This window comes from Notamacropus eugenii, chromosome 3, assembly GCF_028372415.1.
Source record: "Notamacropus eugenii isolate mMacEug1 chromosome 3, mMacEug1.pri_v2, whole genome shotgun sequence".
NCBI lineage: Eukaryota > Metazoa > Chordata > Mammalia > Diprotodontia > Macropodidae > Notamacropus > Notamacropus eugenii.
Window position 1 is genome coordinate 326,694,297 of NC_092874.1, and position 19,653 is coordinate 326,713,949.

The following is a 19,653-nucleotide window of genomic DNA, read 5'->3' on the forward strand; positions in this document are numbered from 1 at the left end:
ACAGTCCTATGATGCTACATATGAGCCAGGAGACACTAATCTTAACTGACCAAAATACCCCTAAGCTTGTGACATTGCATATAACATATATGAAAGAGAATGAATGGCAATATTACAGAAGAAATGGAAAAGATAACAGGCAAGGTATAAAATTTTAACAATGGTTAGGAGATCTCCAGGAACCCTGAGCATGTGGGACAAGACAGCCCCTCCACATGTCCATTGATTCTCAGCACCAGTGCTCCTGACCTAGACACTTCTAAGAGTGAACTTCAGTGAGATCATTCTTTCCTTGGTTGAGATGACATCACTTGAGTTAGAGTGCATTTACTATTGCTCTAATCTCTGTAAATTTCCCAATATCAGTTTTATATCTTGCTTGGATAACTGTATTTGCTAGCTATCTGTTATTGTCTATTGTGTAATAAGGATTTGGGTAAAGGGAGAGCTTAAACTGGCCAAAAGTTAACTACCTTATTCTATTGGCTTTATAGTGACCAGGGAATTTGGTTTTTATTCTCTAACTCTTAAAGAGCATCCAGTAACTTTCTTGAAAGTAGGGCAACAAATGAATGATCATCTATCCAGTTACTCTCCACAAAGATGCCAATTTTGGTCTCCAAGAAGACAAAATGGTCTAAGTCTCAGAACAGATGGAGAGAGAGAGAGAGAGAGAGAGAGAGAGAGAGAGAGAGAGAGAGAGAGAGAGAGAGAGAGAGAGAGAGAGAGAGAGAGAAAGAGATTCTATATATGATACATGTGCTGCCTCTATCCTTATGGCATGGCCTTTCTCTATTAGATGACAATTCCTATTCCCATATATTTAACAAATTTCTTTAGTATCAGTCTATTTTTAAAGTATTATAATTTCAGCAAAGTTTAAACTCCGTAGTCATATCTCCTCTGCTCTCATTTCAATGCGTCCCTGCCATGTGTAGAAAATTGTCCCAACATGACATAGCTCATGAGTAGTTTTCTGAATAAGTGCCATTTCTCCTAATGAATATCGTTCTGTACCCCAAAACTTTGAGTGGGATGTAGTCCAAAGAGTCTGAACTAGGACAGGAATGACTCCATTAGATGAATATCAGGTAGCTAAATCATAAATCAATTAAAAGCTGGATGCTTATAAATGATACTGATACCAATTAATCAATCAACAAGTTTTATTATGTTTCTACTGCATACCAGACATAGTGCTAGTTTGGGGGCTAGAGAGATAAAAATGAAAATAATCTCTATCTTCAAGAAGCTTACACTTTAGAAATATGTACATATGTACAACATGTACATATATAATTATATTCAAAATAGATCCAAGGTGATGTTCAAGGGAAAACATTAGCATCTGGGAGCCTCAACAAAAAAAAAAACAAAAACAGAGAATTCTGGGATTTTAAGAAATAAAATCCCAATGATGCAATCAGTTTCCATTTTCTTTGGGGCCCTGTCAAGTGTACACCTAAAAATATCCGAATTTATCAATGTGTGCCATTGAAGCAATTATTTTAGACACTGACAAAATTTATTTCTTTTCAGAATATGCTATGTTATTAGAAACAACCATTTTTCTCTGTCCTAGATCTCATTACCATAAAACTAGTCTAGTCATCTGTCACTAGTACTAACAAGCAGCAATGGAAAACTGAGTCGACTCCATTACATCCTTTATTTCACTTGAAAGCTCTGGACATCTAGGACAATCACTAGTACAAGGCTATATTTTTTGTGAGGAAAACATGACTCATAGTAATGCTTTTCACTAGAGTCTTTGCCATTGGTGAAAAGGGAAGGAGCTAAAAACATCTGCCTGCCAGAATATTTCTGAACTATGTGTTGACACAAGGTAGTGGCTGCATTAAAGCAAGAAAATCAACTCTTTCTCATTTGATGAGATTTAGACAATGCCTCCCAGCCATGTTACCTTCCAAATATTTCATTCAGAGTGTGCTTTTTGAAATGGCAAGTGACAAAGTGATATTCTTTGGGGGGAAAAACATTTTAGGAGTGCTAAGGGGATGACTCAACCAATTCTTTGAAATACATTATGATCTTCAAGTTGGGAAAGCATGAATCATTCGTCAAAGAGGATGTCAAGAAAAATATGTCAAAAAGAATGAAATCAAAAATCTCTTCTGCAGTAAGTTAAGCTATCACTCTAAGAGGTCAAAGATAATATTAGGGACAAAGGAAATGCATAGGAAATTTGGCAAAGTCATATAATTTAGGGGAATGTTACACCTAAAATGAGCTTTAATGTTCCTAATACTTCAGAAATCTTATAGTGAGACCATTTATGGCTATATTTTGAAAACTTGGAGGTAATCAGCATATCTGTTCCAGTCAGGATTTCAGCAATCAGGATAGGGGAGCCTCAGTAAGGAAGAATAATAACATTCTACATCTGCCATTAAGTGGGGGTGAGGGAAGAGAATTATTGAAAGAAAGGGTAGTAGCGAGGGCACAGCAGTTGCCACAGAAGATGGAGCACTTCCCCACCTGCATCTATAGATAAAAAACTCAAATAGGGGCTATCCCAGAATGCACCTATTTGATGAATAGCAACCATATGAAAGTCCCACAAGAAAGAGAGGTGTCTGAATATAATTTCTCCAGGAAAGCACAAGTTCCTAGTAAATTGGAAAAACTGTAAGCAGATATATACATGTGTACGTTTAGGTATATGTCTCCGTAATGTATATATTACTCAATGTATATGTTATGGAGACATATATATATATATATATATATATATATATATATATATATATATATATATATATATATATATATATATATATATATACACATAAATGTATATGTGTAGCTCTCCCTTGCTTATCACCCTGAACCCCAAACCTTGGGGCATGCTCAGTTAACATTCAGCACAAATGAGTTAGTGAGATTTTAGATGAGACTTAAAGGAAGTCAGAAAAATTAAGAAGTGGAAGAGATGAGGAAGAGCTTTCCACTCTTGGAGAAATAGCTACAGAAGAAGGAGTGTCATAGGAAAAGAACTGGGGTCACTGTAGCTGGACTGTAGAGTTATTGGAAAGAATAAAAGTGTAAGAAAACTGGAAAAGTAGGAAGGATCCAAGTTATGAAGAGTTTTATATTCCAAAAAGAGGATTATATATTTGATACTGAAGATGATATGGAGTCACTGAGGAGGCGAGTAACAAGGTTGGCACTGTACTTCAAGAAGATGACTTTAGCAGCTGAGTGGAATATAGATTAGAATGGGCAAGTCTTGAATTAGGGAAACCAATTAGAAAGCTATTGATATAGTCCTGGGCAAAGATGATAAAGTCCTGAAACAGGGTGACAATAACTGGAGAGAAAGGTATATCTAATGGAACCCATTAATACAGTCTTCAATAAAACTGAAAACACAAATTATTTAGAAAAGTATTCCCTAAAAAATTTTTACGAATATTTCTGGTAAAGACCTTGCTTCTCAAACATATAAAAAGAGAGTCAAGTTTATAAGAATACAAGTCATTCTCCAATTGATAAATGGTTGAAGAAGATAAACAGGCAGTTTTCAGAAGAAATCGAAGCTATTTATAATCATATGAAAGAAGCTCTAAATCACTATTGATTAGAGACATGCAAATTAAAACAGCTCTGAGGTACCACCTCACACCTATCAGATTGGTTAATATCACAAAAAAAGGAAAATGATAAATGTTAGAGGGAATGTGGGAAAACTGGGACACTAATGTTCAATTGGCAGAGTTCTGAAGTGACTCAACCATTGTGGAGAGCAATTTGGAACTATGCAAAAAGATTATAAAACTGTGCATACCCTTTGATCCCACAATAACACTGCTAGGTCGTATCGCAAAGAGATAAAAAAAAAAGGCGGGGGGTGAAGGACTTATTTGTACAAAAATATTTAAAGCTGCTCTTTTTGTGGTGGCAAAGAAATAGAAATTGAGAGGTTGCCCATTAATTGGAGAACAACTGAACAAATTGTGGTATGTGATTGTGATGGAATACTATTGTGCTATAAGAAATGACAAGCAGACTGATTTCAGAAAAACCTGGAAAGACATACATGAACTGATGCAAAGTGAAGTAATCAGAAACAGGAGGAACACTGTACACAGTAACAGAAATATTGTATGATGAAAAACTGTGAATGACTTGTCCATTCTCAGCAATATAATGATCTATGAAAATCTCAAAAGACTCACAATGATGCTGTCCATCTCCAGAGGAAAAAACTATAGATAGAAATAAAAATCATCATAAAAACAATTGAAAATGAGTGTTCCAAAATAAGAAGGAACAAGTAAGTTCTTTGTACCAGACCTCATTATAAAACTATTGCTTCTGTGAATGCCTATTATTTGTTTCTGTAATGCTCTATGTATTAAAAATAAAATGTATCAGGAAATATTACAAAATATTTCATTACCAGAAGGCTCAAAGAAGAGACACAAAAAGGCACTTCCCTCAAATCTTTTGCAGAGGTAGGAGGGAGGTCTATGGAAATAAGCATATATTCTGATGTTTTCATTTTGTAGATTTTTTCTCTGCCTTATTTTTAAAAATATTCTTTGTTACATGGAATGAATCTCAAGAAGGGAAGTAGGGTAGGGATAGAAGGGGAAATTTAGGTGATATTAAAGAAAAGATATCAATAAAATATGCTTGAAATGTGTTTGAAAAAAGAGGTCATTGGTAACTTTGGAGATAAGAGTTTCAGTTAAATAATAAAGTCAGAAGGTAGATTGCAGAGAATTTGTGTGAGAATGAAGTAAATGTACCTAACATAGATGGATTTCTCAAAGCGTTTATATGAAAAAGGGGAAAAAGATACATGATGGTCACTAGTATGGATAGCGAGAGTGAAAGTTTTTTAAGGATGAGAGAGAAATAAATGATTGAAATTGTAACCATAAGGGAAGGAGACAGGAAATAAGGAAACACTGAAGATTAGAAAAAAATGAGGATAATAGTGAGGGCAATCTGTTGGAAAAATGAGAGGGGATTGGATCAAGGGTGTGTGTTATATGCTAGACCACTGCAAGAAGGACCCATTTTCAACTGAGATAACAATGAGGGAGGAGATAACAGAGGAAGATGTCCTTATGGTATGAGATGAAGAGAGATGGAACAGTGGATTGGTCAATGGGATACCAGTTTTGGGAGGGACCCACATGCATATTTATTGAACCTGCTTCTGGAAGTACATGAATATGCAGAATGGAAGGGCCATGACTTTCCAATTTTGAACATTGCCAAGTCTTCTCTATTTCCTATCTGTTTACTGCTTGGTAGAGAACATCAAGAATTTCTGAATCCTAGCTTCCTGGATCAAAAAGGGGGAATTTCCTGAAGAATATCAAATTCCTAGAGAACTTGGCAGCCCAGACATTTAGACAAGAAATAGGAAATTATTGAGAAGCTTGAGGATTTAGAAGAGAAGAATATCAAACATGTAGTCCCACAGCTACAGAAGCAAGGAAAAAAGTTGAATATGGAAGAGTAAAAGACCTAGATTTTGCAATTACATGTTTGGGGTTTGTTTTTTTTGGGGGAGGGGAGTGTTAAATTTTCTGTAGGCTGTTCTATATCTAATATCTATTGTTATCACAAATGCTTTCTTGCAAACTGAGGACTACTTTAGACACATCTGAGTAGGATGAGACATGAAGTATTCCAGGTGGATATATCTGTATTCTGAGGTTTCTAGAGGAAATTCTAGATATGAACAAAATAAACCAGAGAAATATGATTTAGGATCTGCCTACAAGATAGAACTCATAGCCTAGAATCTAAGGTTCTGAATTTCAATCTTCAGTGCTCTCCCACCAAGAATCTCCATGAGCAGTAGAGAAGGAACATGATCATAGAACCAGATTTCATAATCAATTTTCATATAGTAATCTTCCAGTTGGGGTGCTGTAGATTAAGACATAAGAATTTTGCAATGATATTAGAAAAAGCTTACAGATATTTCAAAAACAAACAATAAAGCTTTCATATGTTCCAATATATATATAATTCCTTTCAACACTACTCTTTTAACTTCTCTTGTCAAGGTACAAAAACTGCACTAATTAAATCCCCCATTTCACCACCACTGTGCATCATCTGTGTGTCCTATCTAGTAAATGTCAAAATGATTTGGAGGCCCTCCCCAAAAAAAATGACAGAAGAAAAATGAACATCTCATGAAAAGAAAATGATTATAATATGCAATCCAAGTAGGTTTCAGTTTGATATTTTCATCTAAAGTATAATCTTTGGATCTAATTTTGAAAAGTCTGTAGGAAATTTGGAATTAATAGTATTCATTTTCTACCTTTGGAAAGATCTAGAGCAAATAAAATTCCTTTGCTTTATACTTCATCATCAACACAGTAATTAAATATGATTTGCCCCCTGAATCTATTAAAATAGAATTACAATTATCGAGATAAGCCTTATTGTATCAACTAAATCTCTTTAATATGCAAAAAGCCCTCCTATTTAGGGTAAGCAGCTTATAGCTCCCAATGAAAATAAATAGCTCCCACTTTTCATTAAGGGAATAAATTACTCATTTTTAGCCAATGCATAATGATGTTTCAATTTCTCTAGCTTAAAAGTTCTCCCATAAATACTTTGTTTTTATGCTGACACAAGGATCTTCTTTCTTTTATATCTAGTTACAACTCTTGAATATTGTTATATTGTCATACAACAAATATTACAAGTAAATGCATTCATAATACATAAGGTCAAAATTGAAATATTATGTTTCTTTCATAATCGAAGCTAATAGCGCAACTGAAGGTTTTGATTTGTTTTAGCAAATCCAGGTCAATGAGCTGTATTTCTTTTTATGTTCATCTATTCATGAGTTCATTCGTGGATTTCTTTTATACATGAATCTCAACACTGCAAACAGATGCTGTCAACCTGGGGGCTAACCTTCAAATAATACTAATAACTGTGAGTTTTTTCAGGAATCTCATTAGTGATTTATAAACATTAATTACGGAGTCTCAAAATAACTTGGATAAGAAGGGAAAAGTTAATATGCTGATCTCATAGAGGCGCAGAAGAGCCAGCCAAGGTCAGCCTCCAAGTGAGAGGTTTAACTGACTCCTTTATCCTCCAGCTATCTCTGCAGATGCACTTCATCTTAAGCAGAAATCACCTAGCACATCAACAAGGATATCAGAGAATTACAGATTTTCAGACCTATCAGGGAGTACATCTATTCTAACTATATCATAAAAAAAAAATCCCCACTATATCACATGCACAACTGGTTGTACCGCCTACTAGATAGATAGATAGATAGATAGATAGATAGATAGATAGATAGATAGATAGACAGACAGACAGACAGACAGACAGACAGACAGACAGACAGACAGACAGACAGATAGATAGATAGATAGATAGATAGATAGATAGATAGATAGAGATAGATAGATAGATATAGATAGATAGATATAGCTATAGATATATATTTTACTGAGTTACAAAAAAACCAATAACAAAATTTATTTGGAAGAGTAAAAGTTTAAGAATTTCAAAGAAACTAAGGGGTGGAAACGTCATCAGTACCAGACAAACTATATTACAAGATGAGAGCATTTTTAATATGTAAAATGGATCATATTGATTATGTTAAAGTTTTCTTTATAAATATTCTTGTATAAATATTTATCTATACAATTTACAACAATTTATACAATATACAACAATTTATAAACGTTTCTTGTGTAAATAAAACCAATGCAGCAAAGAATAGAAGGAATGCAGAAAACTGGGCAAAAAACTTTGTAAGTAATCTTTCAGATAGAATATGTTTGGTTTGGAATACTGCTATGATATAAAAAATAATGAGCTGGTTGATTTGGGAAAACATGGAAAGATGTGGAGCTATGAAAGAAGAGGCTATCCACCTCCAGGAAAAGAAATGACAAACAGAAAAAGCATAGCATGGTCTTACATATATGTACGTGTGTATATGTGTATATTTATAGCTAGCTAATGAGTTAGCTGTGTTCAATTGTTGCCTTCTGGTGGAGGAGCAGAAAAAAGTGAACAACAGAGAACAAAAGAAAGCAGAAGGAAGAAAAGAAAAGCTGGATAGCTTTGAAAACAATGTGTAGTATTTATTACATAGGTTTTCTCGAAGTAGAAATTTATTATTTTATATTGAATCCTCTTTTATGTTCTTTTGTATACATGAAAATAGTATTATTTTTCCTTTTCTCATTTTTCATTTAAGTTTGAAATAAGTAAAAAAATATATACAGACACACTCAAAAAAAAATACTTGGTTGTACAGCTTTTAACTGAAAACCTCTAGCATAAGGGGCATGGTGGTACATGTCTATTGACCCTGCTTCTTAGGGAAGCTGAAGCTAATGAATTTCTTTAACTCCAAGTTCAAAGCTGAAATAAGGTTAAAACTGATTTGGGTTCTGAATTAAGTTTGACCTCAATATGCTGAACATACAAGAGTGGGAGTACAGGGTGACCTCAACTGGGGTGAACTAGTCCAGGGTTTCATTTAGAGAATGAGGGAGGAGAGAAAAAGAAGGAAGAAGAACCAACTTCCACTCAAGATAGCCCTTTCAAATTTGAATAACTCTGTGAATTGTTTCCGATGGGGACTACAAATGATTTCTCTGTATCTTCCCCCCATTGATCCTGATTCTGTCTTTTGAGGCAAATGACTCCATTTTTCTTAATCACACATGCCTATCAGTTTAATATGATGAACACCCTTCCATAAATGCATATTCACAATTATTTGCATATATGTATATTTCATTCATAATAATCATATACATTATACATATATATATATATACATATACATCATATACATATATGTTAAAATAAGCTTTTAGGAATACGAGATAAAGTTGAAGTCATATTTAACCCTAGAGTCAAGAGGCAGCTGCTAGACTTTATTGAGAAGCAAAATGACATAATCAGAACCATTTTGGGGGAAAACCACTGCAGTAGTTGTGTTTGAAGACTGATAGGATAAGCATTTCACTTGGTATTAGAATATTTGACTTTTAGTCTCAAATCTTCTATGTACTCCCTATGTGATTTTAGAGAGTTCATTTAACCATCTTTGGCCAGAGTCTCTTCATCCATATAATAAGGAGTCAGACTCCTACATCTCTAAGGTCAATTCCAGCTCCCACTCATAAGAATGAATGAATGAATCTATTTTAAGTGATTACAAATTGGCTTGGTATGGAAGGGACATGGTTAGCACACCAAGGCTGAATTGATATTATTCATATAAATATTTATATGACCTATATAACCTACTCATAGCAGTTATCATTGTGAGCAAATCTCTCATTCCCAGAGTCAGAGAGGTTCAAAATCAAAAGCAATTCAGCCTGGCACAATCTAGGATCTCAAAGATTTAGAGAATTGGAGAATATGAAGTGCAAAGGACCTTCAAGATCAGCCAGTCTAGTCCAAAGTCTTCATTTTACAGATGAAGAAACAGAGATCCAGAAAGGCAAGAGTTTTTTAGCAAATTAAAAGTCATTTAATAATCTAGGGTCACATTTAGTTTTTTGTGCCTTCACTAGATTGGAAATGAATATAACATTCAACCTGCATATTCACACTTATCAGAGCATAATGAGCAACATGGTAATCAGGGTGGGGAACCTGTGGCCTCAAGGCATAAAGCTTCAAGCAGGCACTATATAAGACAGTATGATATCTCAGGGAGAAAAGGCATTCTCAGATAAAAAGCAGTAACCTCCTTTGTGCCCTACCTTTGCCTTCCTTTGAGCCTTATTTGGGTAAACAGGCTTCAATGAGTATATAATTACAGAAAGTGAGCTTACTTTTCCAGAGCACTTTGCTCTAATCTTTCAGCCTCCTTCTTCTGCCTTTCTTGATGCTTTCTGACTCGTGATTCCCACAATCCTCTGATGACAGAAAAGTCAAATACAATCACTTTATGTCCCATATTGGTAGCATGAAGCTTTCCTGTTAAAAAAAAAAAAAAAGAAAACATTAGGGGGTGGAGCCAAGATGGAGGAATAGAAGCACAGACTTACTGGAGTTTTCCCCCCAAGCCCAGCCAAAAAAAAAGGTAGTTTGTACCAAAAGGGTTAATTTTAAATATAAGATTTAAAATGGAAACAAAGTTAATGATTCAAGAATCTAAAATAATGATTGAATGTTAACTGCTTACAATAATATACATGGGGTCTGCAATGGGAACATGTGCTACGAACACAGATACCATTCATCTGTGACTTAGTAGGTAAATTTTATTAAGCTTCATGAGACACATAGTGATTGTGACTTGCCCAGAATCATAGATTTAGCATATAATAATCAGAAATAGTACTTGAGCCCAGATTCTCCTGTTTTCCTGACTCCTTTTAGCCCAAAATCCCTACTTACAATAATAAATTTTATTAATATAATAAGTCTTCCAGCATGAAAGCAGTGACTCAAAACAAACCAAGGAGAATTCTAAAGGTGAGAATTATTAATGTATGGTTTATTATATAGTTTCACAGGCCTATCAAAAACTGCATTAACCAAAAATGCTTAGAAAATGAGGCTTTCTCAGAAAATTGGGAAAGAATTTTTAAGACTAGTATCTCTGCTAAAGGCTTCATTTCTAAAATATATAGAGAACTGAGTCAAACTTACAAGAATACAAGTTATTCCCCAATTGATAAATGGTCAAAGGATATGAACAGGCAGTTTTCAGAGGAAAAAACTGAAGCTATCATCATATGAAGATATTTTATACAAAAAATGTTCACTATTGATTAGATGCAAATCAAAATAACTCTGAGGTACCACATCACACCTATCAGACTGGCTAACATGACAAAACAGAAAGATGATAAATGCAGGAGAAAATGTGGGAGATTTGGAACACTAACTCACTGTTGGTGAAGCTGTGAGCTGATTCAACCATTCTGGAGAGCAATTTGGAACTATGTCCAAAGGGTAACAAAAATGTGCATACTCTTTGACCCAGCAATATCACTTGTAGGGCTGAATCTCAAAGAGATCATAAAAATGGGAAGAGGTCCCACATGTACAAAAATATTTATAGCAGCATTCTTTGTAGTTGCCAAAAACTGGAAATCAAGGGGATGCCCATCAGTTGGGGAATGGTTGAATAAATTATGGCACATGAATGTGATGAAATGACGAACAAGAAGACTTCAGAGAAGCCTGGAAAGACTTATATGATCTGATGCTGAGTGAAAGGAGCAGAACCAGGAGAACTTTGTGCACAGCAACAACCACAGTGTGCGAGAGTTTTTTCTGGTAGACTGGGATCTTCATAGCAATGCAAGGACATAAAAAAAAAAAATTCCCAATCGTCTTCTAAGGCAAAATGCCTTCCACATTCGGAGAAAGAACTATGGAATTCAGTTGCAGAATGTAGCAGATCATTTGTGTGTGTGTGTGTGTGTGTGTGTGTGTGTGTGTGTGTATTATGTTTTGGTTTGTTACATGATTTCTCCTATTTATTTTAGTTCTTCTACACAGCATGACTATAGTGAAAATGTATTCAATAGGAATGTATGAGTAGATTCTATATAGAATTGTATGTCACCTTGGGGAGGGAGAAAGGTGTTGGGAGGTAAGTAGGGGGGAAAAATCTAAGTTTTATGGTAGTGATTGTAGAACATTAAAAATAAATAAAATGAATATATTTTAAAAATATTCATAGCAGCTCTTTTTGTGGTAGCCAAGAACTGGAAATTGAGGGAATGCCCATCAATTTGGAAATAATTGAACAAGTTGTGGTATATGAATGTAATGGAGTACTATTATGCTATAAGAAATGAAGACAGTCAGACTTCAGAAACCTGGAAAGACTTATATGACTGATGCTGAGTGAAATGAGCAGAACTAGAAGAACATTGTACACAGCAACAGCCACAGTGTGTGAGGACTGTTTCTGATAAACTAAGTAAGCACTTTGCAGCAATGCAAGGACCTAAAACATTCCCAAAGGACTCTTGAGGCAAAATGCCATCCAGATCCAGAGAAAGAACTATGGAATCGGAACCCAGAATGAAGCAGATTATTTTATCTTGTGTTATGTTTTGGTTTGGTTTGGTTTTTCTCATGGTTTTTCCAATTCCTTTTAATTCTTCCATGCAACATGACTAATGTGAAAATGTATTTAACAAAAATGTAGGTATAGAATCCATATAAGACTGCACGTCAGCTCAGGGAGGGAGAGGAGAAGGAGGGGGAGAAAATTTAAGACTTATTTAAGTGATTGTTGGAAACTGAAAACAAATAAATTAGTTATTTTTTTTTAAAAAAAGAGAATGAGGCTTTCAATTATTTTAGATTTTTGGTTAACTGAAGCTAAAATAGGGGGGAAATGGGATCCTTTGTTAAAAATCTTTCTAAACCCTATTTTCCTTACTTAGTAAAATAATATCATAAACATATAAGAATCCATCACTGGTTATTCATTATCTTCTATCTCCTAAAGTTTATGTTATCTCCTAACATCCTTATCTCTGTTCTGCTATGGATATTAGACAGCTAGATGGCAAAGAGGAGAAAGCATCAGGCCTGGATTCAAGGAGATTCATCTTCCTGAATTCAGATCTGGCACTTACAAGATTTGAGTTCAAATCCAGCCTCAGATACTTACTAGTTGTGTGACCATGGGCAAGTCACTCAACCCTGTTTGCCTCAGTTTCCTCATCTGTAAAATGAGCTGGAGAAGAAAATAGCAAACCACTCCTGTATCTTTGCTCAAAAAAAACAGGAGGGGGTTGCAAAGAGTCACATACAACTGAAAAAAGCAACTGAAAATAATAAACATTCTTCCTGTTATTTAGATTTGAAAACTTGGTGGCATCTTTTTCATTATTCTCTAACACCAATGCATCCCATTAGGTACTCCTGATCTTGTCAGTTCTGCTTCTGTAATGTCTCTTACATCTGTTCCCACTTTATTGTTCTTACTATCATCATCCTAACTGTAGCCTTCATTAATTCTTTCCTGGATCTAACTGGTATCCTTTTGTACATAGTTTGTGTTACTTGTAGATGCTTCAACTGAATGACATAGGATCACAGATTTAAACTTGGAATGGACCTCAATGGCAGCCAAAGCCAATCCCCTCATTTTATAATTAAAGAAACCAACATCCAGAGAGATTAAGTGATTTATCCAAGGTCACGCAGTTAATAAATGATATATTTCAGGACTTGGACCTAGGGCTTCTGATTCCAAAGCCAATCATCTTTCCACTATACTACACTACTTCCCTTTCTCATTGTTTGGGTTATCATGGGCTGGGTCTAACTCAGATCAGATCCCTGGTACCTCAGGTTAATACAGAGTGCAGATTAAGCCATACATTTTAGAGACAGCAAATATGGCCCATTGTTTTGCTTGCCTTGTGTTTATTTATTCCAAGAGTTTCGTTTTTCTTTTTCTTTTTTAAATGTTCGTGCAGAGGTAAAGGGAGAAAAATAAGTGTTGATTCATTTAAACAAAAAAGAATAAAATTTTAATTAAAAATTGAAGAGGATTACTCATGAAGAGAGATCATGGGCATACCTGATGGAAGTGCACTGAGGTAAGGAGTCACATTAAAGGCAATCCATCCAAGGTTACTCCACTCAAGGCATGACTATAAGAAACTCAAGAGTGTCATGATGCAAGGGTAGCTCATTTTTCTATCTCTGTGTTCTTTAAGTTTTGTTGTGAGCTCCACTTGTGTTCTTTGATCTAAAAATACATATTTTGATTTGTTTAAATTTGTGAAGCATGTGTGTGTGTGTATGTATATACAGAGTTGATTTTTTTAAATGAAGTACCTAGTTTTCAATGACTCAAAGTGGCAAATCCCCAAAGATTAAGTTGGTCCTTTTTTGTCATTTGGAAACCTCTTAAATATGGATCACATATTTAATGGGAAATCTCATTACTAGAAAGCTGACCACTATGTAATTATTTCTTTAGACATGAGAATCCATTAAACAAGTGTGATGAGGGACTGACCATTGAGACTATAGTTCTGAGAGAAGGAAAAAGGGACCCCATAGATATTTAGTGTGCTTACTTCTGGAAACCCCTGATGATGGGATGGATGGACTTGGCTCTCCACTGCCAGGCTTGTGCATACAAGAGACACTAACCAGTCAGATCAGGTCTTCTTCTCCAAACGTGAATGAGGAAAGAAATGATCTAGGCTTCCTGTTGGGCCTAAGTCCCAAGGCCACTCCCCACCTGGATCTTAACTCAGTACCCAGTCAACAGGCTTTTTTTCATCTCTCATTAAGCAGACAGGAAACAGTCACAGACTACCTGTGAAGAATCTAACTTGGAGATCTGGATGCCTCCATTCTGCATCATCATGTACTTACAGAACTTGGGACAACAATAGGCAGAGCTCCTTGTGTATTCTCCCAGTACTAGCACCCCTCCTTCCAGTCATATAGGTAAAAATATCCCTTCTTGGTCCAACAGAAAGTTGATATATCTTTGAAAAAGCTGAATCACATCTATATAGACACTCTTGCTTATAAATGATCTCAGAAGTCTTAGAGGAATAGCTCACGGTTTCTCCTCAGAAAGTCACATGGCAGGGAAAGAGAACTGAGGAGATATGACATTGGTTGTATCATATGTTCAAGATAAAAAAACATAATTTCATAAGGTTTTTAGTATCTCACCTAGATTTCTCATGTATAAGCAAATACACCACCATGGAGATAGATAATTATAACTTATACATCAAAAATTGTTGAAGCACATGAAGACATATAGAAATTTTAGAAACTTAACAGAACCTCAAAACCAAATCCACATATACTGATATTTGGTGACACAATTGTGAAAGAGGACACTAGAAAGGTTGGAGAAAAAAATCAGAAAATGTCATTCATGATTAAGAGTGAAAGAGACCAAGAGGAATTGTAAACAAAAGATTACTCAGAAGGTAATATACTCAGATATACCCTGTATATCATGAATACTTTCTTCAAAAACAAAAATCAGTAAATGAGCACTGAACATAAAAAAAATAAAATTAGCTGTGGACAACTGCATGCTAAACTGAGAACCATTTCAAAATGATCTTTCTGGGTGGCTAAATCATCAACTGCTTAAAGCAAAGGTCAAATCAGCATCAGATTACAAAAATGGTTAAAGAAAACACTACATGAAATCACAATTGTTTCAAACCAAACTATTTACTTAAGCTATTAACTCTGGGAAATGGTAAATGAATAAAAATCAAGACGTTGCCTCTGATTACTATTTTTCAGAGAATGTGTACAATTTAAAATAGTCTGTACAAAGAGAATACCAGAAGGGCATGGGAAACCACCCAGAGAGCAAGCACTTGATCTCTTGATAAAAGTGGAGAGAGATGACAGCCAAGGTCAATACAAGTTCAGGATACAAAATCATTTGAAAAACATTATTGAGAAGGGAGACAGATTAGGAGCACTTCCTGAAACAGGAAGCAGCAGGTGATAACATTTCTTCAGAAAACTTGGCATGAGAAACACTAGGATGAAATTGGATGAAGGACAGTAAATAGGCATGAAATGGAACATACACCTGCATTACTGTAGCAATTTAGTCTTTTCAATGAGAGTAAAACCACCACTCTGATAGCTTATGTGCTATGTAAGGAAATGGCAATGACAAAGAAGAAGATAATTCTGACTCATATCTATAAAATAATATAAAGTTTTCAAGGTACATTCCTTCTAACAACCTTCTGAAGTAGATAGTAGAAAGACTATCATCTTCATTTTTCAGATTAGAAAAATAAGTCTCTGAGATATCATGTGCTTCCTACAATTGGCAAAACAACTAGGGCATGGCTAGGAAATATTTGAGGAAAGGTTTGAACTCAGGCTTCTCAAGAATCAAAAACAACAGCAAAGCTAACCAAATTCAAACAGAAGACTTGTGTGCTGAAAGTGACGATTTTAAAGGTCCTCAGAGATCAATTTTCAATTTATCTGTCTCAAAGAAGAGAAAATTATAAAAACATGGAAAAGATCACATATTTTCTATAAAAGCAACTGAAAAGATATCTGTGATGTCACATTTTTTCATCTCTATAAAATCTTTATGAGATGGATCAATTCAAATACCAATGTTTTAAGTATGAGAAGAGACAAGTCAGGGCTTTAGAGACAATGTTCTACAACAGATTAGATCTTTGCAATCACAAATTGACTGGGATGTCTAGAGACGCAGGATCACATGATCGGTAAGATGATGAAGTATTTATTTGGGGAAAACTTTTCCAAGCATAATTTTTTTAAATGTTCTACAAATAAAGTAACTAAAGCTGAATCCACAATATGAGATGCCAAAAAACACTTCAGAAAGTAAAAATTAAAAACAAAAACTTCTTTGATATTTTGAGCTCTTCAAATTCTCACTGTACCACCAACCTTTGCTCTGGGGAGTAGTGAGTGTGGATTTGTTTTGCAGGCTTGTGCTTCAGAGTCTAGCTTATTCCCTCACCATTTCAATAACTGAGGCCAAACCTCCCTCACCACCCTACACAATTTGCCCCCAATAAGTAGCAGGCACTAGCTCTGCCCAGCCACTAGAAGGAAAAGGAGAGCGAGTGAAGGAAATGAGGAAAGCAGAAAATAAAGCAAACAACTGGAAACCAAAAAGGAAGGAGCTTCTGACAAGGAAAAAGGGGAATGAAAACCTAGCTGGATGCAATTCTCTCCCCATCGTGTTATCTGAGTATGATGCTATACCTCAGGAATCTGTGCAGCAGTAGAAGTATGAGTAAGGAACCAGAGTTAGGTGACTAGGGCTTTAAGAATGGCTGAAAGACCAAATCAAGGTCAAAAGTCCAAGGGAAAATATAGTTCACAAGCAGATAAACAGAAGGAGTCATAAAGAGACAAAGAAGAATATTCAACTTCAGAGGATCCTTTGAGACTTAACATCGATCAAGGCATAAAACAGACAAATTCACCAAGAATGTTTACCACTGTCATGAAAGATGTCCTTCACAAAGTCAAAATATATAAAATCTTATTAATGATGAATATTTCTGAATATTTGTAGCTGTTATTTTACCATTTCTGTCAAGCCCTAGAATCATTATAGGGTTTCCTCACAAAATCCATTGCCACTTAAGTAATAGCAAGCATTTATATAGGTTTGTGAAGCTCTTTACATGTTATCTCATCCGATTCTCATAACAATTCTATGGTATATGTGCTATTATTATCCACATTTGCAGATAAGGAAACTGAGGCTAAATGAGGTTAAGTGATTTCCCCAGGGTCACATAGCTGGTAAGTATCTGAGGCAGATTTCCAACTCATATTTCCCAGACTTAAGTTCAGTGCTCTATCCAACGTATTTGCTAGCAACCTCAATCTTCACAGAAAACATCAAATGCTGCACAGATTTTGACATAAAGTTGCCTCAGCAACACAATGAGTCAGTCCATCAAATCACACATCACAGACAAGCAAAATAAATGGACAATGAACCCACACTCAGAGTTCCTGAGTGTGCTTCCTCCTGAAGAACAGGAGGAAATCAAGCATTTAGCAATTTATACTTCCCCCAGCGATGGCACAGTGGATAAAGAGCCAGGCTTGGAGTCAGAAAGACTCATCTTCCTAAGTTCATATCTGGCCTCAGACACTTACTAACTGTGTGACCCTGGGCAAGTCACTTAAATCCTGTTTACCTCAGTTTCCTCATCTATAAAATGAGCTGGAGAGGTAAATGGCAAACCACTACAGTATTTTTGCCAAGAAAACCGCAAATAGGATCACAAAGAGTCAGATGCAACTGAACAACTCCTTGCCTCTTCCCTCCATCCAAAAAAGAAAAATCCCTTTAACGTTATCCTCCAGCTGATATTACTTGGTTGTAAAGAGCAGTATGATCTCAAAGAATAAAGATTGCAGGTGATCCAAAGGGCAAAGTAAAAACATTTGATGGAAATAATATACAGAGAAGCCTCTTGCCAACCACAACATGAGAATGAGAAGTATTTTAGAAGATAATCTCAAGTACTTGTACGACCAGAAAAGGAGGCGGACCAGCTGTGTGGTGAGAGCAAAGAATAACTGATCAGCATAGCTACAGTAAGTGTGTAGGGAAAACAGATGGACCACTCAAGTTCCTGTTATCTATGAAATATTAAAAGTATTTTTTAAAAATCTCATTAGCGCATTGAGTCAGTGCTCCATAGATAGATTTATAAAATAATGTGGAGAAAAGTCATTAAAGTTGAGAAGTCATAAATGGCTTACAATTTGCGATGGAAGAATGAGAACCATACTCATGCAATAGTAGATTAATCAAAGTATCAAAGATTTCTTATTTTACTTAATAGTAACTTTCTTGAGAACAAACTATGTCTTTTTTATCATCACATCATCTACAATACTTACAGATAAAAAGTTTTCAGAACATGTTTATCATATCACATCTGGGCTCTCAAATGTCTCCTTAGGTAGATGAGGAATATATAGTGTATCAGAAATGAAATCAGATCTGTGACTGAAGTGCTTTTCAGTCTTTATCCAATAACTGACCTGTGAGACTCTCAGAGATGCTGAACAGTAGCATGATTACCTCAGATCCCAGGGAAGGGACATGCAGACATGATTGTGGATTTGTGGAAAAGAAAGGCTCATCATTTTTATTTAAATGCATACCCTTAATAGACAATAACAAAGGAAATCAAATAAATTTATGCAGCAAAAAGAGTAAAAACTTACCTTTAGCACGACAGAACTAAATGAATTAAGAACCAATCAATACATTTTAAAAACACTTTTGTTCTATGTCTCTTTTCAGGACTACTCTCAAAATCTACCACTTTAGGCAATTTTCTTTCCTTCTTTCTTTTTTTCCTCTTTCTTTCTTATATAGTTATTGTAAATATGCACAGTGTGTATTCTTCTGATTTCATTCCGCATCGCCTCACATAGATAGTTATATATTTCCATGTATAGTATCTATTTATCATTTTTATGGAATTCTAATATTCCATTACATTAATATACCATATTTTATTCAAGAGATGGTAGATTTAATAAGATGGTCTGACTTTGTGCCTGTATACTATTTGTATTATTTGACACTCAATAAGTCTACCAGCATCTTTGTTCTAGGCCAGGGAAATGGAAAAGAGGAAGAAAGGAGAACAAGAGCAAACATTTATTAAATACCCACTATGTGCCAGTCACTGTGCTAAATACTTTATATGTATTATCTCATTTGATCCTCACAACAACTTTGGGAAATAGTGTCTCTTATGATCCCAATTTTATAATTAAGGACACTGAGGCAGACAAAAGTGAAGTGATTCATGCAGTCACATAACTAGTAAATATCTGATGACAGATTTGAACTCAATTCTCCCTGACTCTAAGCCCATAGGTCTATCTTTTGTGCCACCTACCTGCCACTAGGTAGATGCTCTAGGCACTTTAGATGCTTTAGTCACTGAGGATGCAAAGACAAAAATTAAATAATCCCTGAGCATAAAAAATACTTAGAATATATACAAGGGAGATGATTTGGAGTAGAGCCCACCTCAGTGATCATATGTAGAGCTAAGTATGAGCTTTTATCCCTTCCAAAGAGCTTGCAATCTGAAGCTTCTACTATTGTGTGAAGGG

General features: G+C 35.2%; 1 protein-coding gene across 1 annotated transcript in view; it reads right to left on the reverse strand.

Annotated features, from left to right (window-relative positions):
- Window positions 1-19,653, reverse strand: part of LRRC2 (leucine rich repeat containing 2) — a 183,745-nt gene that overhangs the window by 149,367 nt on the left and 14,725 nt on the right. The window contains exon 2 of the mRNA XM_072596867.1: window positions 9,843-9,987. Within this exon, the coding sequence (XP_072452968.1) occupies window positions 9,843-9,967 (125 nt within the window). The 5' untranslated portion in view covers window positions 9,968-9,987. The remainder of the gene's footprint in view (window positions 1-9,842; window positions 9,988-19,653) is intronic.